Genomic DNA, 23,889 nt, shown 5'->3' on the forward strand with positions numbered 1-23,889 from the left:
GTTCCAGGTTAAGCCTCCAGGAGAGGAACACCCCGGTAGGTCCCAGCTTTTAAAATATTCAATGTGGAAACAAAACAGTGATAGCCAACAGTGTGTCAATAGCTGATTACAAATTTGCTTTGAGACCATAGCTTGGCTGTGGCTAAATTAGATGAATAAGTGAATGTATCATTGGGCTGGAAAAAGATGATTTATTTTGAGCACAATCTATGTGGAATTGGAAATGATTAAGCTGCTGAATAAAACACATGCAGGGGGCTAACAGTGAATTGTGTATGATGAGTACAAGCTAGTTTTTCAGTTCCAAGGATTTTTTTTTCATAAAAATGGTTTAATGTGAGTACCTGTGACTATTTGTAAAGTAGATTCCTAGAAGTCTTTGGTCAGTGCAAGATACTAGCAGTGTAGCTAAAAATTCATCTTCCTGTTTGCAATTTTAAATCTCATTTTACCTGCTTTCTAGGTTTCTAGTGTCTTTCTTTGAGCTGCTTATGAAATTACTGTTAAAAATTTCATGCATTGTATCAAGTGGGACTTAAACCCTTTTAACTGTTCATTGGGTTTTGAAGAAAGGAAGCATGTTGCTCAGCAAAACTTGTTAGAAAAGAGGGGAAAAGTAAAGGTTAACCTGGGTAACAAAAGCTAGACAAAGACCTATGGAGGCAGCTTGTAGTAAATCTCGGCAGGTGGTGTCAACATTTCTGTTGAAAAGCCAGATGCAGCCAGATGGAAAATTGCATCTTTAACCCCTGAGGTCATAATGACATGTCATCACTTCATTTGATCCCCCTGCTAAGTGAGCTTTTCATCCACCCTGCTGTCACTTCTGTTATTACTTTCATTTCCATAAACAAATTAAATTTAATTTGTCTAGTTTGCATACTTTTTTTTCTTTAGGTCAGAGCTTTTACAAACCACTATGATACTTACGTCGGCCCTGCCAAGGTGAAATTCTAACTGAATTTGTTTTCTAAGTCTGAGCTTTTCTCCATTTTTCACACCTAACTCTGAGCAGAAGGAGATGAGGGAGAGGAGAAGGAGCTGTGGGGAAACCACTGGTTGCAATATGGGTTGGTAAGACCAGAGGAATCTAGGAGTAGGTTTGTTACAACAGAACTTTTTTCCTTCTGCTGGAGGGGAGTGATGTGTCTGTGACCCCATAGGAGCTGTATCCTTTATAGGTGTCAGAGTAGTTTACCCACTGACTCTTGCTGTACTGAGGTTCCTTTGTGTTGCCTGATGTCTTTCTCCAGTGCTTTGTATTCCCCTTTGTGCTAGTCTCTATTCACATGGTGCTTTGTTGTCCACTGTTGTACATATCTGACTTCTGGTAGCTTGGCAGCATGATGCCTGCTGGCCATGACATGAGTGGCTGGGTAGAAAGCTGAGAGACTTCTTAGGAGTTTGTGTCCAGCAGGCAGTTAGTGCAGAGTAATGTGTTTGATCCCATGTATTTTCTGTTGTATTTTTCACTATCACTTTTTCTATTTTTTAACTTACCATCTCATATGTATTCAGGATCTGTTCTATTGCAAAATATAAAATCATGATTGTGTTGTAGTTGTTTCAACTCCTGCAGTAAAGGAGATCTGTATGTGGAGAGATGAGCTGTGTGTCCTCTGGGACTGTCTGCACCTTAATTTATTGTATGAGTATATAGGCTGCTTTGATGTATGCATGCTCTGTACCCAAAACTTCACCTCTATGTGTGCTCTAAGACAAATGTAATTTTGCTAATTTTGGTGACTATAGGTGTAACATGCCAGTTCAAGTATGGACTACTTCCTTTTGAGTAAAAAAAAGGCTTCCTGGTGGCATTTATCAACAGCCTCTGTAGCAGCTGCTACCTTTATTGCAACTAACTAAATGAAAGCTAACTCAGATACTCCTGAGCATGTTAGGTTTGCTTCTCTTGATTTGCAGTGAGACATACCCTGAAGGCAGACTGGCTTCTTAGGTCTGTTTTCCTTTTCATCTCTTTGTTATAATCGAAACCTAGTACTTGGTACAAGGTAATTATCTAGTCTGAAGCCAGCAGGGAGTTGCTGCTTTATGTGTAGGGTGTGAACTTCTCTAAATAAATGTAGGATTAATTACATTCACAGCATGTCATGGAGGTGATGTGATTGACTGTGATTGTTCAGCCCCCTTTTCTTTTCCCCAGGTTTTCTGAATTATTGTTTTAATCAATATAGTGTAATGTGGGCCTGCAGTTTTAAGACCTGATGTTGCAAAGACATTAAAGAGTCCAAATGTTTCAGGGGAAAAAATAAAATCCATTATATTTAGGATTTTCACTGCCTGTGACATGTCAGATTGTAAAGTGCACAAGGAAGTAAGGAAATCAACCTTTAGCATCACAGCTTCAGTCCATTGCATGGTTTAAAGTTTGGTAGAGGGAAGATTTCTTCTTTTATTCTGAGCTCTTTCTTGGCTTTAACTGACTTAAAAATGTATTTTGCAAGTTACCATGTATTTGTATTTGCAAAAAAAAGAGTGGGTTTGAAGGCATAAGACTGATTTTTGACAAAAATGTTAGCTGAGTGGTGCTTGTAGTTTAACTGCTATTGTGCCCATTTAAACACTGTACCACACTGAGTCTTCAGAAGTTTCACGTATTTGCACAGCTCTTTAGGTCTGTTATTAATTTGCATTAAGTTCTCTCATCTATCGAGCATTTTATTTATTTCCTTTGTATTTTATTACACAGCTCCCTTATATCCTATTCTATGCTGCTTCTAGGGCAAAAAGCATTTGTATGCAGATCATCTAAGACAGCATTCCTGAAAGATGTATCTTAAGCGTTTGCTACGTTTGGGAAAACACTTTAGCATACATAGTTTTTAAGCTTGTGTAGTCAAATATTATGATTTTTAGATGAATGTAAATAGAACTTTAACATCTATGACATGTTAAAATGATTTGTGAAAGTGATCATTGATTTGGAAAGCTTTGAAAAGTGTTTCCAAGTATGTAGAAACTATTTTGATTGTGCCTTTTTTTGCAGCTGTTTATTCTTGATGTTTTTGTTTTCTTTAGTGACTTGGGGTTTTTAAAACTCAAAATACTGGAGTAAAAACAGGCTTTGAGAAATCTTTTTGTCTTTACTTTTTTACTATTTGCTGGGTTGATATTAATGAAGTTTTATGAGGGGGTGACTAGAGTAACTCCTGTTGTCTTTGCAGCTTTACCATGAAAAGACTAAGTTCAGACAGGAGGATTTGAGGAATAAAACTATCCTGAAAGGTTTTCAAATAGTGTATTACTAACATGTTAGTTCATTACATTTTCACCCATTAAAGTTCAAGAATTTATTGATAGGAAAAATTAATGGATGTTAGAGGAATATGCTAATTTTCAGCTGTTAACCTCTTCTGTAATTCAGAAGAACAACGACATAAGTAGTAATGGGTTCTGGATGAAAATCCTACTTCTTGGCTCTGTAGGTTTAAACTGATTTGTACAGCATGTTTAAAGCACTTTATACAGTTAAGACTTAAAGAAGAATACACCCCAGTGTATTGTATGTTATGTGCATTGCAGTTTCATGGTCAACTGTCTGCTTGGGCTGTAGTTTAGGTTTTACTTCACCTTCATTGCTGTCCATGTTAACCTTAGCTTAGTGAAAGCTTGCAGTAATTTCAGGTTTGATTAAGAACTCCAGTATTCAAAGTAGGTGGTGCAGGGAAAAACCAAGTTGCATTCATGTTGCTGCTCTGAAAACAGCCTTGCTATTAGCGTATGCTTTTAGCTTGTGTTCTGATGTAGCCAGTTATGGTATTTATCAGAGTGTAACAACCCTATCACTGCCATCACAAAATCTCTTCTTTTGATCTATCTTGTAATTAGAGGATTGTATTTTTCACTATCCTTCTTTAGTAGTATTGTCATGATGGAAACACTATAGCCATTTAAGCCAGTGCCCACACCTCCCTGCAAAGCGATGTGTTGGTCTTGGCAGATTTTTTTATTTGAAGTCTGTTCTTTCCTGTGCTGTTCTGGTGTAAGATGTGAACCAAACAAATCTTAATTCTGCTTGTGATTACAGCTTTTCATAAAAACAGCAAGAAAGTTGTGTTTTATCTGGCTATGTGGGCTCCTCCTTTGCTGTCCTGTATATACCATATAGTTACTGCTATAGTAGCTCATCCCCAATTATTGTAATTCCTTCTTTGCAGACTTTACAAGCTGGCATTACTACTGCTGGCAGCTAGTTGAGTATGCAGCATTACATTTGCTTACTGCTTTGAGTAGTTATGCTTTATTAGATTTGCTCTTCATTCACTTCTTTGGTGGCTTGTAATAGTGTATTAACTTCTAGATGTCCCAGCTGGTTTTCAAGCTTGTACCAATGATGGAGTGTCCCCTTCAAATGGTCTCTTTTCAAGCTCTTTGTGGTTCATTTTATGCATATTTCAGTTTATGTACCACCTCATATGTCAGTGTTCTAGGAAAAATTAAGATAATTCATTGTTAAGAGAGTATCAGAGTATTGTCCAGTGTCTTTAACAATCTGTAAGAAAATACAGCATAAAAAGTTACTGATTTAAAGGTAGAAAATAAATTGCACTGGCTTAGTTAACAACATGCATTTTAATACAATCAAGTATAAGATGGCACAGTCACAGTAGAATACTGTAGATCACAGTTATGAATTGGAAAATATCAGACAGTTGAGGACAGCAGCTCCAGAATAATAGGTTAGGTCATACTTGAGAACAGTTTGAACCTAAGCATCTATTTATCCCTGAGGAGATAAGAGGGTGAGTGCAATGTTCAGCTGGAGAAGCAGGGTAGTATCATTTAGAAGGAAGTGGCATGACCCTAGAATGCATCATTTCTGGGACTGTGCTAAAACAGGCTAATCCTAGTTTGTATTCAAAAAAGATGTTGAAAAACAGAGTTAGGGGAAAAAAGGGTCTGTGAATGTGCATATCTGAATGACCTGTGGTATGGTGAGAGACTGAATAAACTCAGTAGTTTGTGGTAAGAAAGTTAAAGGTTGATTTGAACTTGTCTGCAAGTATTAGATTTCTGGTTTTAGCCATGTGTAGACAAAATCCATCTAGTTGAACAGGGAACAGGAAAAATTTGGACAGAAGTTTTAGTATATTACTAGTGAAGAGTAATTATGAGTTGGCTCAGTTTCCCCTGGTTGTTGGGTAATTCTGTAGTCTCTTATTTGTTTCCATAAAGATGGCATAGCTTAAAAAAACCCCCGTGGTTCAAACACTAGCTATGTCTGGTGCAGAAAGTATTTGAGATTCTGTGCAATTTATTATGATACTAAACCAGCTTTTTCTATTCTTACAAGAGGAAGTGCTATCATTTTCCTTACAACTTAGAGTATGTTGACTGGTGCCTGAATTTGGTAGAAAACCCAGATTTATTTTCATCCCAAGTCATCTGCTCTTAATCCTTAGATCACAGTTCTTTGATTTAAAAATAGTAACTAATTTGCAAGCACATGATACATGTCTCCTGTTCCACTGTTTTGATGCATATTTTTAATACAGTTTTTTGTTTACTGCCATCTTGAGCTGCCATGCCTCTCAGTACATGTTTCATCTTATTTAAGGCCTGGGCTGTCACTTCAGTGTCTGTTAAGCAGTAGGTGCACATACAGTGCTTTGTAAATAACAATACCCAAGTAATGTAGTGTACTGACTTAAGAGGCTTAAAGCAAAACACTGTTTGCCCTGAAGGCTGAAAAATATGATAGGCAGGTGGATATGGTACCAGAATTTCCCCTTTATATATGTTTTAGCAAGCCCTGTAAAACATGGATTTTTAACAAGGGATTTAATCTCTCCTCCCAGCTGCTAGCTGCAGTTTTCTTTGATGTTTTTCCTCTTCTTTCCTCTGTTGTTGTTTTTCTATTTATTCCATCACTTTTCTGTAGCTTATATTCCTTCAGGCTGTGTCTGAATGCACCTTGCTGTGGGTAGGGAAGGCAAAGAAGAAAGCCATTTTTTTCCACCCTCGGGCTACTACTTTGATTTTCCAAAGTTGTTGGGAGGCAGTTCCTGGCTGCCTACAGAAGGGTCAGTGATCTGTGTCACCTCTTTTCAGTCAGCACATCTCCGCTGACTCTTCTGTTTTGACTGGGGGAAGGATGAGCTTGTGTAGTTGTTGCCTTTCTAAGCATGTGGAGTGTGCAGCTGTGATCAAAGCAGGAAGCTTATCTGCAGGCTGATAACATCTTCCTGTTTGGTTTCCAACCTTGTCAGTAGCTACTTTGGTCTCTTCCACATACCCTTGCCCCTTGCAGGCATGGCCCCATAACTCTCAAGAGTCTCTACCTCAATAACAGAGGTAGAATGGGAGAGAAAAAATGTTGAATGAGATGATAGTTTAGTCTGTGTTCTAAACCCCAGTCCCCACTCTTCCCTGAGAACTCCTGGCAAGAGCTGGGCTGAGTGGACCAGCTGTGAGATGCTGCACACATGGGCTGCAAGTTGCCCTGTCATGGTCAGGAAGCCAGATCTGCAGCCAATCCAGTGGGGTGTCGTGATATTATTAGTATTAATAAGAGGCATGATCATGTTCTAGAGCATCTTGATACTGGGTGCCCTTCAAACAGGGTATGGGGTGGAGAAGATGGGAGCAGGTTGTTCAGTTTAGACCCTTCTGCTTCCGTGCCAGGACTCTGCATGATGCTCAGATTTGGTGTCGTACGTTTAGATTGTGTGAGACAAGAGTGGAGTGTGAGTGGGAATGCTACAGGTGGTGTTTTCTCTTCAAGTGTTAAGGGTGTCAGTCAGAAGCAGTGTCACAGTTAAAACTGATTGACCTTACAAGGACTTTTCTTGTTTTGAAGGATAAATTACACTGTAAAGGGGTGGGGTCATGTCAGAATAACTGTGCCTTTAAGCCTGTCTGTGGTCATTGTTGTTATTTTGGTAATATATGTATTTTTTGTAATAGCATTATCCTGACACTATAATCCACATCTTCTGCACTGCTTTGTGTCAGTACCTTTCATTCCCGTATTGTAATACAAATGATATAATTTGCAGGGTTAGGGGTGCTCTCTCCCTAGACCACCAGAGGTGATGGGGAAAGACCAACTTCTTGATAATGGCAGTTAAGAAATCTGAGGGGTACGGGTTTAATGGAGAACAATTCTCAGTGTTCCATTTCTCTAATGCAGCCAATACTTACTATCACATAAATTGTTTTCCTTTTTCCGCATCTGTTTTGTGGTGAGTTATCTATTCATCTTTCATAATTTGTATTTATCATCTATAACTTTGGAAACTGTACAAATGCTAGATGTTTGGACTGGCTGCAACTTACTGAAGGTATTTTGGCAATGCTGAGCTGCTTCTAAGCTCAGTTAAAGTATTCTTATAACTTATAAAGACTGTTTCTTTTTATAGCCCAATATTAATTCTATTTTATTAATATTTTCATGGTATAATCCACATCAGTAAGCTGTACTGAAAAGCTTCATATTTATAAGTATTTTTTTAAATGAAGTTTAGCTTATGCAGTACTTGGATTCATTGTGAAGGAAGCACTGTGGAATTTCAGAAGGAAAGTAACTTGAAATAATCAGACTTCTTAACATAAAATGAGTCACTTACATGGAAACAATGGCGCTATGCTTTATATTTGATTTATGGTTAACAAACTATAATACTTTAAGCTATGTAGATAGCAGTTCATGTTTACAAGACTGCAAGTTGGACTGCAGTGTTAGCATTGCACTCTGTTTCAGAATTCATGTATGCACTTTGAGAGCCAGAATTTCAAGATGAAAGCATTTTCTGTTCCAGTTAAATTAATGGGATTCTTCCACATCAGCCATTGTTTTATGGTGCAGGGCAGCTTTCTGTTAGCTGAAGACAAGTGGTGAGTTTCTCTTGTCAGAAGTAGTCTCCTTCTGCTGGACTTCTGCTTTTCAGTTTGGAGTTGTGGCATCTTGCTTACAGGGAGATGTAACCCAGTGCTCTCAGTTAACTTTCTGAACCCAGTACTCCCTTTTTTATAGTGTGGTTTTCCTATATTTAGGGTTAAGATTCAGTGTGCAGTGAATGCTTTTCCAGTCTCTGCTTTGTCTGACATTTATGAAGGATGAAAAAAATTTCTATAAGCTTCCTATAAACCCAAGACCCTTTGGCTAATCTCTTCACCACATCCTTTGACACCTTCACCAGACAAGAGGTGCACATGCAGGAGCTTGTCTTAGCACTGACCACCAGGTTGGTAGATGCATGCTGTGGCCTCCTACCACAGGATAGCTGAATTCTGCTGGCCTTTTTCTCATGAGGTTCATTGCTTACACCTCTGCTTATTTTAATGAAATATGCAGGAATGTAAAGATCTTTTTAAAAATCTAGTTTTAAATTTGATTGAAGGTACTAGTATTTCCAAGAGTTGTAAAAAAAGGATGTAATGAACAGTAAGTATAGACATGGACAGTGTAAGTGTGTAAATCTAAGTTATTCAGGCTCAAAATCAGAATCCATCCTCTTGAGAAATGGAAAAAAATTCTTATCTGCAATTGCATAAAAGACCTTGACAAGACGAAGCACATTTTAGCAGCTGGCTTGTCATAAGGAAGTGCAGAAATTAAGCAGTCTTTAGTGCTGTCTTGGGGAGATGGTTTGTTTCTTTCCTATGAAGATAGTAGTTAATCTAGTACTAAATCATGTGAACAAATATTATTTCTTTTGTGTTTATACTCATCTGTCTTTCTCTTGCTGCAGATAATGTAGAAGATTAGTTAAAGTTTAGGTCAGTTTCTACCTGAGTCCTGTTTTTCCTTCACTAACATGTTAAATTCAGCTTTGTTCTTATCTTCTCTACTCATTGATCACAGCTAATGAGGTTTTAATGGAGTTATCTATTGGTTCTGCCTCTTAACTATGAAACTGTATAATAAACTAAGCACATGAAACTGTTGAATAGTGGGTGCTGTTTTTTATCTCTGGCTGTTAATTGTACTACCTGTCCTGGGAGTCTTTCAGATCTCATAAGCCAGGTAGGGTTATGATGAGCTAACCAGCTAATAAAAGCTGGAAAGTGATTTAGTAAATGTTGCATATTAATCTTTGTTTAACTGTTACAATAAGGAGTTTTGTGGATAGAGGTGCTGTTTTTGAGAAGAGATGTAAAGTAGACTTTTATGTTCATTAAGATCCTACAGTATTTTCTGTGCATGGCACACATGTAAAATAATATCTGTGCTCTTCTGAATGAGGGCCTTTTGTTTCCATGAAAGTTGCCCTGTGGTTCAGATGTTGTATGTATTTTCTTGTCCACTTCATTCCTTAAACTTCATGCTAGTATTGTTATGCTTTATCCGTGTTTCACTCTAGAGAATGGTTGTGTTCCCATAGCTGGATGACAGAAAATCTGTGCATAGTTTCCCCACACTTGTGGGGAGTTAGGGTAAAGGCATGTATAAGGTACTTTGCAATAAAAACACTGTCAAGTTAGGTTCACTGTCATAGTCTGCAGTAACCACAGTGTGTACAGACAGGTAAAGGGGTTGTCATGATCTGCTAACATTAACCAGGACTATGGGCTTTCTGCTATCAATTTATTTCAGAACTTAATTTGGATATTTCTGTTCACTGATTCTGAGCTTGCTTTTTCAAAACTATTTCACTATGGTCAGAGGTCATTGACTGCTGTATAACTTGAAGCTCTCATTAGGAGTAACCTTGAAAGTGGAATAAAAAATGGTGAAATATGGTATCTCATATAAAACACATGCTAAAAGGTATAATTGAGTCTTAGTCTCTTACCTTCAGGCAGATTCTGAGGCTCAGGTTCTTTTTTAAAGAGTAGTTTTGGCAAGTGGGTAGTGTGTTTAGTGTGAGTTTCCTAGTATTCCAGCTAAAGGTCCAGTCTGCTTTTGCATTCACCACCATCAGGGCTATTATCACATCGGTATGCTACCAGTTGGGGTTGATCACACCTAGGCTATTCATGTCTTGAATATTTTATTAAAATTGTCTTTAAATTCCGTATCACAAGTTTTCTCTTTTTAGCTGTTTGAAATGTGGAGGGAAGTTTATTTTGTTAGTTGCCTTTCTGGAAGAAGCATGCTACTGTTGGTCTAAAGCCCTGAAGTTTAAGTTATGGTAATTCAAGAGTGTGTGTCTCTCCCCCGCTGTATTCTCCACCCCTGGGTGTCAGAATATGCTGTTCAAGTGACTTTAGGTGTTGCCTAACAGGGCGAGCTCAATTAGCATCTTCAAGAGACTTTCCCCAAAAATCACCGGTTTGGTTGCTCAAGCAGCCATGCAGAACTAGATAAAAGCTGACATCTGAATTTTAGATGGAAGAACAATCTATTTTCCACTCTAGTATATATAAAAATAGTTGGATGCTTTGTCAGCTGTGTCATTCTTGTATGAGCTTACTTATCTTCTGATATCATGTTTGGCTATAACTTGCTGAGTCTTCTGCTTCAAGAGAGCTTAAGCAGTAGAGTTACTGCCATAGGGATATTAATTTTCATCAAGCTTATGACAGCATTCCTGTGGGAAGTTAATGTTGGCATTACCAAGGGACTGAACGTTGAACAGTGACTCTTCATACCCCTTCTGTCTGAACAGATAAGGCTTGGGCTGGAAGACAGTGATGGATGGAATCCAGCAAGAACCACTCTGGGCAGGGGAAAAATATGATCTGGAGAGTCTGGCCCTTTTGCAGGTTCCCTTTTGTTCACCAGTGACAGTCCATGCAGGAACAGCAGTTACATCCTACTCCAGACTGACCTCAACCAGTCTTGCAGCAAGGCAGAAAATGTCTTTATCCCTTACAGTTTGACTGACATTTCAGTGGCTTACAGATACTAAATTTACACATCCTCTGTATCTGAGCTGTTGAGACTCTACTTTGGGATAATGTCTGGTGATGTCTGAGATAATATCTAGAATTGTCTTAATACTTGCACTGCTTCTGACTAAAGGAATAATTGTGGCAAATTCTAAGCAATGCTGCCAAGTATGTAATTTGGAACACATTTAAAGTGGTTATAGTCTTGGCTGGTTGTATTGCTAGTTATCTGCTTTATCTATGAAAGACAGTGTCTATAAAACTTAAGTCTGAGTTTTGCCAGGCCTTATTGGGAAAGGTAGTTTAAATACAGACTGATGCTTTTTCCATAAACTTGGTAGCTTCTCATACAGTAGATACATAAAATGAAGGCACTTGAGGACACCTTGTGATCCAACAGACAAAACCTTTTGCTTAATGCAATGGCTTTACTATTAGATGGATCCAGACTGGCACAGCATGGTGCTGGTTTGTATGTGGATGCATCTCAAGGAATTGTAGGCCTACCAGGGGATGCCAGCTTGGCAGTGAGATAAGACTGTTTTCATATTTGATGGGACCTACGACACTACAAAAACACGTCTGCACTTGAAGTATCTACTATCTGTTTGAGACTTGCTTATCTTGCCTGCAAGGCTTAAAGCTAATTAATGTAAAGTGTTTTGCATTTAAAACAGGGCTTGTCAGCCCTGTAGAGCCAAGTTAGAATGTTGCTAGCATGGACGACTGATTGCCATTGTTACACAGTGAACAGGCCCCAACCACATTAGAACAGTGTAATATAACAAGTCTTGAGCTGGTTCTGAGATCAGTTAAGTTCCAGCTTGGTTCCAAGACCAGTTAAGTCACATTCAAACACCAAGCTGGTGACCAAAGCTGTTGTCAGTGTTGGTGATACACAGGTTCCCATGCTTGTTGCTTTTGTGTTGTGCTTGAGCAAGACAAGCTCAATCTGCCTCAACAGCACTTGTGCACTGACTTGGTTGTGATTGAGCAGGGGTAGATAATGAGAATCCTGCTGCATTTTGCCACATCTTCCATGTAGTTGATGCTGTGCCTCAGGAAAGTGGCTGCTTATATACATCTGTGAAATGCAAAGTCAAATTTATGAGGCAGGAGAAATAGTCCTTCTATTCTTTATAAAAACAAAAGCAAGCTAGAGCTTGTGCCTGTACAAGAAAAGTCCTTTTTCATTCCATAGTGAAATGTTAGTAACTCCTGCTTTGAAAGGCTTTGCTGCTATTTTGACTGTTTACTCCTGTGTTTGTGAATTGCACAGTGTGTTAGGTTGGTAACTCCCGTGTCCTGGTAGAGTAGGCAGTGCCACCCCTCACACAGTGTGAGGAGCAGAATGCTGGTTCTCATATATTCAAGTTCTCTTTGAGTGGTTTGGGGTGGTTTTGGTTTTGTTTTTAACATAACTGAACTGCTAAAGCAACAGAGTTGGCTGTAGAGCAAGTACCAGGCAGGTGGAAAGGCCTAGCCCATTAACACTTTTTCTTTAAACATTTTCCTTTTGTAATGTTCTAATTCATGGACACAGTATATGGACACAAAAATACTTATTTTTATCTTAACATGTGGGAAAGCTTTGAGGATTTTTGTAGTAGAACTCTGCCAAGTTCTGCATTTAACTTCCTGAGGCTAGGTTGACTTGTCTGTTCTTCCAACTTACATCTTCCTTGGAAACAATCAAATTCCTAATATATGTATTCTGTGAGAGCTTTTTCTGGTAGCTCTGTGTTCTGGAACAGCTATCTTGATTGATCAGATCCTAGTGCCCTCCTTGCAACAGGAGGTAGAATTGGAGTTTGTAGGAGCATTAGTCTTTAAGTAGAGAAGTTGTCTTCTGATTCCCTGCTCTGGCTCCTGCTTGTGTCTCAGCACTGCACTCAGTCTCCATCACCATCACTTCTCACAGGTGGGTTTGCTGTAAACCTGTAATGATTTCCCTTTCCTGTTGCCTTAATCCTTTTTCTCCTCTGCCAATTCTTATTTTGTCTGTCTTTCTTAATTTTCAAAATGTCTTTTGATTCTTTTGTTCCTTTCACCCCTATTTTACTCTTTTGTAATCTGAGACCTGGGGAATAAGATTTTCTTCTTCTAGATCTTGGAGAAACTCCTGCTACCCAGACAAGGATTGCAGTAGTTTTGTCTTCAAATGTTAATTCCAGACTATATGCACAAGACTTGAGATGCCTCTGTTATCAGTTCCTCAAAGCCATACATTAAATAAAACATGCATCTGATCAATTTAACCTGTAATTAAGTATTTGCTGTAAGTAACTGACATTTTGATAACTAATAATTATCATGTGTAGCACCTTTAAAGAATATTATACATGTTTATGTAAGGACACTATTACCATAATAATAAGATATCATTACTGCAAATGTGCATACTGAATGAGCGTGTCTTCAAGTAATCATGTGATTCCATTAATCGTACTTGAAAATTAAAGTATTTGCTGTCTAATTTCTTAAACACTAATCAAAAGATTTTGGAAATAGCAGGACCTGTTTACTACAAGTCTCCAAAACATATCTCATTTCATTTTTGTTTCCTAAATTGTTGCTTATCTTTCAGCTAGGGAAATCATTAGATCAGAGACTCAAGTCTCCCACTGAAAGCATTTCCATGCTCTGATTTTTATGCTGTTTGCCTCATTTTTTTTGTCCAGGGAGTGCTGCCACCTTTTCTTAAGGCTGATGTGAAATGCACTCCTGAACTCACTTCTTGAAATTAGATAATTGACCCAAAAAAGATGGACTGACAGCTAATTGTAATTCTGTTAGTCCCTTGCATAGGAGGAGAAAAAAACCAAACGTGTTCTTTAAGGGCTCATTTTTTTTTCTTTAGAAGATTGGAAAGTTGAGGGTAGAGTATTCTGCTTTATGTGTAAATTTGTTAGGAGTGTGACAACTTGAGTTTGTTTCTTGTATTGAAATGTTGAGCTTTGTGGATGGTTCATACTTGATAACCAGAGTGAAAGTTGGGAGGAAACATTTAGCCTACTAAGAACTCTTGAGTAACTGAAAAGAGACTTTTTCATGTTGTTTGCATCCAGTAAGTGCAACTGAGGTAGCTGGAGCTGAAGATGTATCACCAGAGGAAATCGTTGTGCCTACAGTTAGTTGCTCATGGCTGTCAATAAACTTAAAAAGGAACTACATATAAAACGGGTAAAATGCAGTACTTTCTGTCAGAATGGACATTGAGCTTTTGGAGCTTGTTGCATTCTTTTGGACAGTCAGGAAAAAGGATTGTACCCTCATGTCATTAGCAACTCGGTATTACTGACCACTCTTAGAGGGGAAGGGGCACATGCACACATGTATAGAGTTAGAAGGAAGGAAAGAGACTGTTTAAAAAGCAAAGCAAAATGCTTTTTTTTCAAGGGATATAAACTCCTATGACTCAGGGTGTAAACCAGCTTCTCACCAATATGTTCAGGAAACAGATTCCCCTGCAAGCCAGTTGTTCTGCTACCACCTGCCTGCAAGGCTTCATGAGCCTTGCTATGTATCACTTGGCTTCTTTCTCTTTCTTTTTACTTACAGAGCAGGGAGAATGTTTTCTTTGTTCCAAATTAGGCTGGCAATGCCTCAAATCTTCCATAACTTTTCAGGAAAAGTTCAAGTTCTTAACAAAGAATAAAATGAAAATATATCACCCAAAAGAATAAATTAGAATAGTGTTAAGTAAGCAGCTTTTAAAAATTGAATACTGGTGTTTATATTGGAGACTGCTGGGATACTGTTGTGATGTAATGCTCAGCTTTAGATTTTAAAATCCTAGAAATATAAACTATTCTCTTCTTGCTTCAGTTACTTCTGGGAAACACTTATTTCTTAGTTTTTGATTCTGTGGGTTGAACTAAAGTAGTTTAGTATGTTTTATTCCAAGTTCAGCTTTTAAATTTTGCACTGTCTGTGTAAACTGGGTAAGAAACTGCCCTGAGTTTCCCTTCCCCCACTTTTAAATACAATTCCTTTAGGAGAAAAAAAAAAATTGAAGCATCTATGTTATACTGAGTAATTATGCCCCCTGGGAAATAGAATATAAAGATCTTTAAAATCATTCAACTGAGAGAACAAGCACTTTAACTTTTGCCTTGCAGGAGTCATGTATTACATTATCAGCTACTTGCTCCAGTGTCAGTGTGTCATGCCTTGCAGGTTAACAGGTTTGGCAGAGGAAATGAAACCCAGTCAGTTACTGCAGGATTTATAGTAGACCTGCTGTTGCAGGAAGTGGTGAAAAGTTGATTGATAGTCTGAGGCAAAACTCTGCAACAAGAAACAGGATGTATGTTTGTTATTTTAGACCCGTTTTCCCCTCTGCCCCTGCCCCCCTCCATTTCAAGGCACTCTTACTTTTTGTTCTCTCTATTTATAAAACCATGATGCATTTTCTAGTGAAGCATGTGCTCACTTCAAAACACTTCAGGAAATGGATGTGGCTCTACCAAAGATTTGAAGCTGAGTTAGCTTGTGCTTTATTATGTTTATCTAAATGGTCCTGATGTTTTTGTTGAATTATATTTCAGCAGAGTTACAAGTGAAAAGTAAAGCACAATTACTGACAGTGTTGAGCATCTTCTGCTATCATGTGGGCTAAACACTAGCTGGGAAAGAAGGAGAATGTATTGCTGTGATGGGCCTGATCACCTGTGCTCTATCAGTTCTTCTGCATTTAAGACATATCTTGAATGGTAGTGGAACAAAATTTTGCTGTCTGTAAACTTAATCCAGCAACTCACACTGCAGAGTTCACTGCTAAAGACATAAAACCCAGAAAGGTTTGTTCTGAAATCTGTCTTCCCTTCTGTGCACTGCTGAAACAGCATAGAAGTGGTGTCTTTTCAGAAAGTGTCACTCAAGACTTTGAGTGGGATATTGTCTAGCTTTTGGGGAGAAGTTACCCAAAAAAGTAGTAATTGTTAGCACTTTGAATTTTTTTCCCTGTATTGTCTACTTCTGCAGTCATAATTGAAGAAGAAAGTTGTTTGCAAACTAAGTGAATAGCAGAAATACTTAAGATTTGTGTTCCCGTTATCATATGTAAAGTTAAATAATGGATCTTTTCCTTTGTTAAAGGTCCAAGAAATTGGCTGCGCTCTCAGAATCCTTGCAGAAAACCATGCTCACCAAGTCTCACTTAGGATTTGAACTAGAAGAGCTGGAAGCAGCAGCATTGCTGGTACAAGAGGAAGAGAGCATGTTAAGAGCTGCTGGCACAGTTTCCAAGCAACAGCTGCCTTCCTCAGAGTCAGAGACAAGTGACTCTGAAGAATCAAGCACTACTTCATCATCTGAGACAGAAGGCTCTGATTCAGATGAGAGAGAGTCCTCAACCAGTGAAGATGGGAAAATGAATTCTTCACAAGGCACACTTCAAGAGGAGAGGACAGCTCCACTTATTGACTGTAATGGATTAAGGCAGGGCACAAACACTTCGATGTTGGAGGTTAGTGATGAAAAATCAAAGGTTTCTTTGCAGTCTTCATCTGTTCCTGGTAAATTGATAGAAGAATTAGAAAAGCAAATGCACACTGCAATTAGACTTTCAGAACAGCCTGAAGGATTGGCTACTGCAAGCTGCCTTTTACAGGAACAGGAGCAAGAAGAACACCATGTTTCTGAACCTGACAGATTTTCAAAAGATACTACTGGGAAGGGGAACTTTTTGGAGGTGTCTTCAAAGACAAATCATTTGCTATTTCTTTGCAGCACAAATGAAGATGAAGACTAAAGGGCCGTGTTAGAACACAATGTGACCCACTAGCAGCACAGTTCATTGCTATAATAAGGTGTTTCCAAGGCTATCCTGAAGCTGATACTTTTCTGCTTTGTTGTGTTGACAATTTGGAGGACAAGACAGCTTTATAAACAATTGATATGACTGTAATAGCCTCACAGGTTTTTATTTTTCTGCTCTGATTCAGAGTCTCAGATTTGATCAGTTATGTGTGAGAACATGTAACTTCAGTCAACTTCTAGAAACATTTTTCATTAAGCTTATTCAGTAGTAGAATGATACCCAAATCAAATACAACTGGAATGAGTTGTAGCATCATTTTAGTTATCTTTAGCTGTTGGGATTTCCCTGAAAAATATCCTCATTATGTTTATAGAAACTTGTTTGTGACAACTTGCTGCATTTTCTAAATTTTCAAATGCTTTATAGCTAGCCACTTGAAAAATATTTGTTATGAATTTAGAAGTCTAAATAGTGCTGACAAATTATTTTTAAATGTATAAATTATACATTTTTTGGTACAAAATAAATAAAATTGATTTATCATAAATGCATTGCTTTTATTTCTACAAGATACAAGGATTGTAACTTATATTCCTGCAGTTCTTAAGTTATTTCAATAGTTTTGTCATGTATTTATTCTTCTGTGCTGTTTTCGAAATGTTTCCACATGTGGACACTACTGTTGCTCTTTAAAGAACAGAAATTCAAATTATCTTTTATTTCTTTCTGCATATCCTTTTAATATTGCCACAGTAATATTAAGCAGAACAATGAAACATGGTACAGTGGTCTTAAATGTAGGACTGAAAACAAACCTGTGCTGTCTACACCTTACTATTACCTTTGTAGCTTTGCCCAACACATGTTCCTTTTTGTCTTTATGATGTTAAAACAATCCAATTAGTCAATATATTTTATGCTAATTTCTGTTAACTCTAGATACATTATTGAAATCAAGTGGCTACTGCAAATTCTGTGCTGCTCCTCAATCTCTGCCAAAGGATTTAGGAGAGAGGCAGAAAGTCTGCAAGACAGGGCCAGCTGATTCATGCCTCTGGAGGAGCAACCCATTACTTTTCAACCTTTTGACTATTAAAAAATTCTAAACGTACAGACTTAACTCTTCACCAATGCTACACCCTGCTGGAAATCAGCAGGCTTGCTTTGTTCCTCTGCTGACTCCTGTGCAGTTAAGAGCTGCAACCCTGAGCTGCCAATATTTTTTATGTTCTTAAATACCTACTGGTCGCTTATCAGTCTGTATTCTCTTCCCCAGGGGAGGAACCTTTCCCATCTTGCATGTCAGTGAGCACTTACTCTTCTGAATGCTAGCAATAAAATCTGCACTGTAGCTGCAATTATGCAGCTTATGTCAGAAGAAAAATGTGCTTAAGGAAAAAAAGGTAACCCTCTTCCCCTCTCCCCAAATTACAGGTGTGAACTCTGAAACTTCCTTCAGCTTAACATGAACTGGAGAAACCTAAATTAGAACAGGTTAGGAAATGCACATTGTGAAAATTGAGAGGTATTTGTAATATCCTGTGTCTTCAGCTCTTTTTTTCTAAACACCACCCCCTTTCCATTCTCCTGTTTTGTGGCAGACTGAGGAGAATGTTCCTCTTTTCCCAACAGACCTGTTTACTTTCAGGGACTGTCTGTCTCTTCTGAAGTGAGGACATCTTCAGTTAATGTTCATGTCCTGACTCTTCTGCAGCAGATTGTCCTTGGAACAGCACCCGCCTCCCTACCCAGACCCAGGTGAAGTCAAGGTCTCATTCCCAGACCAGCATCATCTCAGAGATGTTTTCGAGATGTCCTTACAGAAAGCTGATCTCCCTGGGTAAGTGAGTGGCAGCAGCCTGGCCTCATGCCCGAGGCCCTGGGGGTGTCTGTTCTCTATCCTGGCTGCTGCTGGAAGTGCCGCTCCTGCCAAGGATAGCGGGAGAGGGATCTGCAGGCCCTGTTTGTGCTCCCAGTGGCATGTGCCAGCCCTGCTGTCTTGAGCTGCCCGAGTGTAACAGAGCCCTGGAAAATGAGAAGGAAAGCAAATCCAGTGCTCTCAGGCCCTGGCTCTGCTGCTTGGCTGGCTTGAGGGGCAGCATGATGTGTGTGTGGAAGGAGGGAGTCCCTCACATCCAGGAGTTGGCTCTGCAAGAATGGAGATGCAGTTATGTTAGACAAGGAGACACTTGTTCGTGTAGTACTTCAAGGTGTTAAAAGCAACAAGTTAAATACTCATAAAAGCTTTTATTTTTCCTCTTGTTTTTTTTTTTTTTTTTATGGGAAGAGTGTGACCCACAGGACATTGCCACCTCTTCCTTTCTTTCCCCAAAGCAAAAATAGTGCTGAATGAATTCAATAAACGTTTATCCCCTAGCTTTTCTTAATTGCAGACACCTTTCTGAAAAGTTTGTAAAAGGCTTTGCTCTATATCAAAAGGAGAAAGCATTGCTTAAACTTGATTTACTACAGTAAATGATAAATATGGCAAAGAGATTGATTCACAGCACTGGAGTGAGGGGGCCAGGCAACCCTCTGCCGTTGACACAGCTGAATATTGTCAAAGCCTGAGCCGACTGTCTCAAGGCTGGAGAAAACAAACAGGGAAACACATGTCAAACAGATAAATAGCTCTGCTGTTTAGAGCTCTCCACGGGAGGCCATTTGTCTCCAAGATAAGGAAGAATGCACTCCAGAGCTGTGAGAAGATAAGCTGGGAGAACAAAATGAATATGGAACTGCTGTGGTCAGACTTGGGTGTTTACACAGGGAGCAAATACGGTGCCCCTGCCCTGGGGGTCTCTGCAGGGAGCAGGGTGTAGCACCCAGGGAAATGTCTGATGTGAACCTGCAGTGCAGACTTTTAAATATTTCAGCAGTGGATGGTATTTACAATGTTACAGCATGCAGACAAATGGCATCAGTGTCAGTTGTCTTAGCAAGTCATGGATCTGTTTCTTTCCTTGGTGTTAAGTGGGCTGCAGCCTGTGGTTACGTGGGCATGTGTGAGGCATGAGTTTGCATTGACACAATAAATGAGTTTGTACTATTGTGGTACCCATAAATCATACTATTTTTGTATTCTTAGGTTTTGGAGAAGAGACAGTGCCATTTCCACAAATGCTGCATTTTGAGACCTGACTTAGATAATATCTGGAATGTGTTTGGTGCTGTCAGTTTGCATTTCAGTAGAAGTTTTCTTATATTCAAAAGCTGCAACACAATTGAGCACAGTGGGCAGCATTTTGGAGGATGCTTGAGGACAAGAACAAAAGCTGTGTCCCTTAGGTGAGGATTAAGATGTTGGCAGAGCTCCTTGAAGGAGGACAGCTCTAACCCCAGAAGATGGTAATTTCTGTGGGAGAAGCTTTCTTTAGTTGGGTAGTGCTGGTTAGTGGTTAAAGAACAGAAAGTCAGGTTTTTAGGCTAGCAGAGTCAGCTAGGTGGTATTCTTACTAACTGGTAACCCTAGGAGCTCAGTGACCAGTTCTTCACTTGGCTGTTGATGTTCTGAGTGACTTTGCAACTCATTTTCCCTGGTTTCACAGAGGTACTAGGCCTGACTCAGGAAGGTCCAGACTTGGGAAAGGTAGCACAGAAAAGGAATAAAGCTCCAATTTGATAGTGGAGACCTCTTTCTCTGCCCCTGGCTTGTGCTGAGCAAGGATGGGAGGCTGAAGTCTACAGTTTCTGAGGTATTCCTAGGTATTTTTCAGTGTATCAGTAGCTGACTTGAGACCATTGGTGCCTTGGGAGCTGCAATTCTCACCCACACCAGCAGGAGTCACTGCTCCTCTAAACCCCTCAAAATTAGACAAACCTGTTCGAAATTAGATTCCAAAACCTCATTTAAAAAAACCAAAAAAACCCAAAAGGATGTGTCTGAAGGCTCTTGGTTCCAGTGTGCATTGATACCTCTGTGAAACAGACCTCTTGGCCCCTTGCCCAGGGGCCTCTGTGAGGCCTCCTCAGCACATGAGCAGTACTTTGGTGGTTGTCTTCTGCAAAGCTCCTGTTCCTGGGTGATCCCAGGGTGTAGCTTTGCTTCGAGTCAATAAACCTGGAGAAAACCCACTCTGTGGGCACAAGGCTTTCTAGCACTGGAAGCAGATCCCTGGTGTTTCCTCTTGGCCTGCAGAGTACCTTCTTTGAAGAAGCCAGGAATTGAAGAGCCTCTCTTGTTCTCTTCAGTCACCTGGCTTGCACGGCTCTTTTGTGTGCACAGCCCCACTTTCAATGCAGACCCCTCTTCTCCTTGAGGTCCCATCCCTGTGCATGGCCTGTTCACAACACTTGCCTGCAGCACAACTGCTCTTTATCCCAATATTTTTGACTTTGTGCCTCTGTTCTGCCACTTTGCTATGGTGAGACCACACCTCTCCTGCCTTCTGTGCAGTGGGAGCTGCAAGGGGTGGAGTGATGGAGAGAAGATGCTGGGCAGGGAGCAGGGAGCCAGTGTTGACCTTAAACAAAGCTGTGCCTGGGGAGCAGTGGGAGGAAAAAGTTCAGCAGCTGCTTTTGTTAGAAGACAGCAGCAGTGTGTGCTTGGCCTCTGCCATGCAAGCCGTGGCTTCTCATGAAGGGCTCCTGCTTGCAGCAAGCATCTTGCAACCTTCACTTGTGCTTTTTGGTCTGGAGCCTGGGGTAGGGTGAATGGCAGTAAACATAATTTTCTCTAATTATGGATGTGTGAGAGATTTGGGAATATAACTCATAAATGGTAATGAGATGTTTAAGGCATAAATAATCTGCATATCAAGATGAGAACAAACTCCCCTCACCCACACTCCAACATTCTGGGCTGTGACCTGACTGTGGCACCCTACCTGCCAGGGCTATAATTATGTTTTGTCTCATGTCCACAATTTTTGGCAATTATGCAGAAATATCCCATTTCCTGCGGTAAATAAATTGGGATTTGTGTTTTGCCTTGATGTAACTCCTCCTCCTCTAATATGCTGCATTGTCCATTGATTTGCCTAATTATGTGTATTACAACTGCATAAGGCACTGGGTAGCAGCAGGGGTCCGTGCTGTGGAGGGGAGGAGGGTGATTGCTCCATCTGTTCCTCTGAGCTGCTGGGAGAAGCATCAGGGAGTGAAGTGGGAAATGGAGGGAAGGAATTACCATTTAGTGCAGGTGCCTCTGGAAGGGGAATCCCACTGCCAGGTGCTGGCAGGCAGCTCTCCTGAGCTCCTCATGCACTTAATTACCCTATAGCAAGACTTCCCATCTCAAATTAGAGCAGGCAATTGCAACTGAAGTCTTGAAATAAAATGGGGAGTGTAGCAGCACTTAATCTATTTCACTATAGAGACCTGTATTTCTCATTCAGCAAGATTCATGTCTCATTCAGCTGAATTTAAAAGCAGTTACCTGGAATTAGGTGATTAATTTTAAAATCTGAATGTAGAAGTGTAAAAGCAGACAAGGTCAAAGCATCTGAGCCTGTAAATCTGGGTTTCAGTGATGATATTCCAAAAAGCAAGTGCAATACTTTGTACTGTGGATTTAGGAAGACGTTTCTCAGCGTTATGGGAGCCAGAGGTGGGAGCACAGAGATGAGCTGTCATTGCTTTTCAGTGTTTGCTGTCCTGGACAAACAGCTTAATGCCTTCACAGCTGCTTCTCCCTTTCATGCTCTCAGGATTACTGATGGATCAATAGTGGCAATAGGATAACATGTTGCTCACTCTCCTGTTGGTTTCTGCCAGGCTGCTGGCAATTGGAAGCAGGTAACTCATCAGATCAGTCTGTTAGTCCAACTTGGAAAATACCCGAGGAATAATAAATGGCCAGATGTGTCGTGTGCTGTCGTAACAATAATGCACAGGGACTGTAGCATCCTGGGAATAATGCGTTTGGAAGGGGGAAGGCTGTCAAAGGTGTGGTGTGTGTTCTTTTGTGGCTTAAATTGCCTTGGCATTTTTTTCAGTGCTTCTGCACCTTGGAACAGCACCGTGAGGAGCTACACACTGTGCATCTGTGATTGTATCCACGTAGCATGTCCTACCCTTGCCGTACCTGGCAGATTGCTCAGGAGTTGTTAGTCCTGTCATTAATTTAGGAATGAAATTGTCTGAAATGATCACAAAAACAAGAGTGCCATGCAAAGTTGAGATGTTTGATCCATCCTTCCAGCCACCTTCCCCCACCACTTTATACCTGTCCTGAGTGGCAGCTCTGGCTGTGTCTGTTCCCTACAGCTTTGGGTAACGGAGTGAGCTGAAAATGCCTCTCTCTGAGACCTGGTGTAAGTTATAACACTTAGTCTGCTTTCCTTCCTCCCTCTGTAGTATGTGTGCCCTGCTCAGGCCTGCAAAGCAGGGCCCTGCCTGCTGCTTTGGGAAATGGGAGGAGTGAAGGTGCAGGAGCAGAAGCTGGGGAACACTGTGTGGTCACTGCTTCACCTGCAGTGACACACCAGTCTGTAGCCAGGTCAGAGTTGTGAGATCATCTGCAACAGCAATGAAACCAAAGTGAGGTGCCTGGCAGCGTTCAAGTCATTCATCCAATGCTCTGGAGCAGTAGGCAAGGATTTGGTGTGGGGCACCAGCAGAAAGTTCCCTTTTGTCTTCAGATGTCTGACAGAAAATTTCACTGGTCATGGTAGGGGAGGATATGTGTGGGCTCTGAGAGGAAGTAGAATAGTACTGTCTAAAAATTGGGAGAAATAGTCAAAGAAGACACTGATGCTAATGTGATTGTGAAAAATTAGTGGTATGTCTTTCCTGAACCTGTCCTGTGGTGCTGAAACAGTGAGCTTGTAGAGTCTTAATACCATGCTCCTAATGACCCTAATGAAAAGTCCTAAATCGCACATTTCTTATTAACTGCAAAGCTGATGGGGTGTCATTGAATATCTGAGCAGTCCAGCCAGCAGAGGAAGCGTTTGTGTGCGCACACGTGAGCGTCTCTCTGTGTGTGTTAATCAATTTGCTTTTCCAAGTGGCTAAAAACAAAAATCAGAGGAGTTCCCCCTGTGAGGTGATTTCCCTGGGTGCTGCTCAGCTCGCAGCCTCAGTGCTCACTGCTCCTCGTGCTAATGGTATCCTCTCACCAGAGAAAACATCCTACTTCAGATCTGAAGTGGTTGGCAGAGGCTGTAATTGAGGTGTGAAGTGACTTTCTGCACAAGAACCTGCCTTCCTTTCTGCAGAATGCTGTAAACAGAGACTCTTTGGCAATTAGCTGTTTAGAAATGGGATTGGAAGCCTATTTCTATTCCCACTGTTCTGTTTGGAGTGCTAATCCTCCAATTTGCACCTTAAATCCCTTAAAACAAACATGGAAATGTTATTGCACCAATTGCAATATTAAATGTAAA

General features: G+C 40.1%; 1 protein-coding gene across 1 annotated transcript in view; it reads left to right on the forward strand.

Annotated features, from left to right (window-relative positions):
* The window catches only part of SHQ1 (SHQ1, H/ACA ribonucleoprotein assembly factor), a 40,943-nt gene extending 24,391 nt beyond the window's left edge, over window positions 1-16,552 (forward strand). Inside the window, exon 11 of the mRNA XM_009996881.1 lies at window positions 15,898-16,552. Coding sequence (XP_009995183.1) covers window positions 15,898-16,552 — 655 coding nt within the window. The remainder of the gene's footprint in view (window positions 1-15,897) is intronic.
* Window positions 16,553-23,889: the final 7,337 nt, after the last annotated feature.

The sequence above is a fragment of the Chaetura pelagica genome, unplaced genomic scaffold (assembly GCF_000747805.2).
Source record: "Chaetura pelagica isolate M959 unplaced genomic scaffold, ChaPel_1.0 scaffold24, whole genome shotgun sequence".
Lineage (NCBI taxonomy): Eukaryota > Metazoa > Chordata > Aves > Apodiformes > Apodidae > Chaetura > Chaetura pelagica.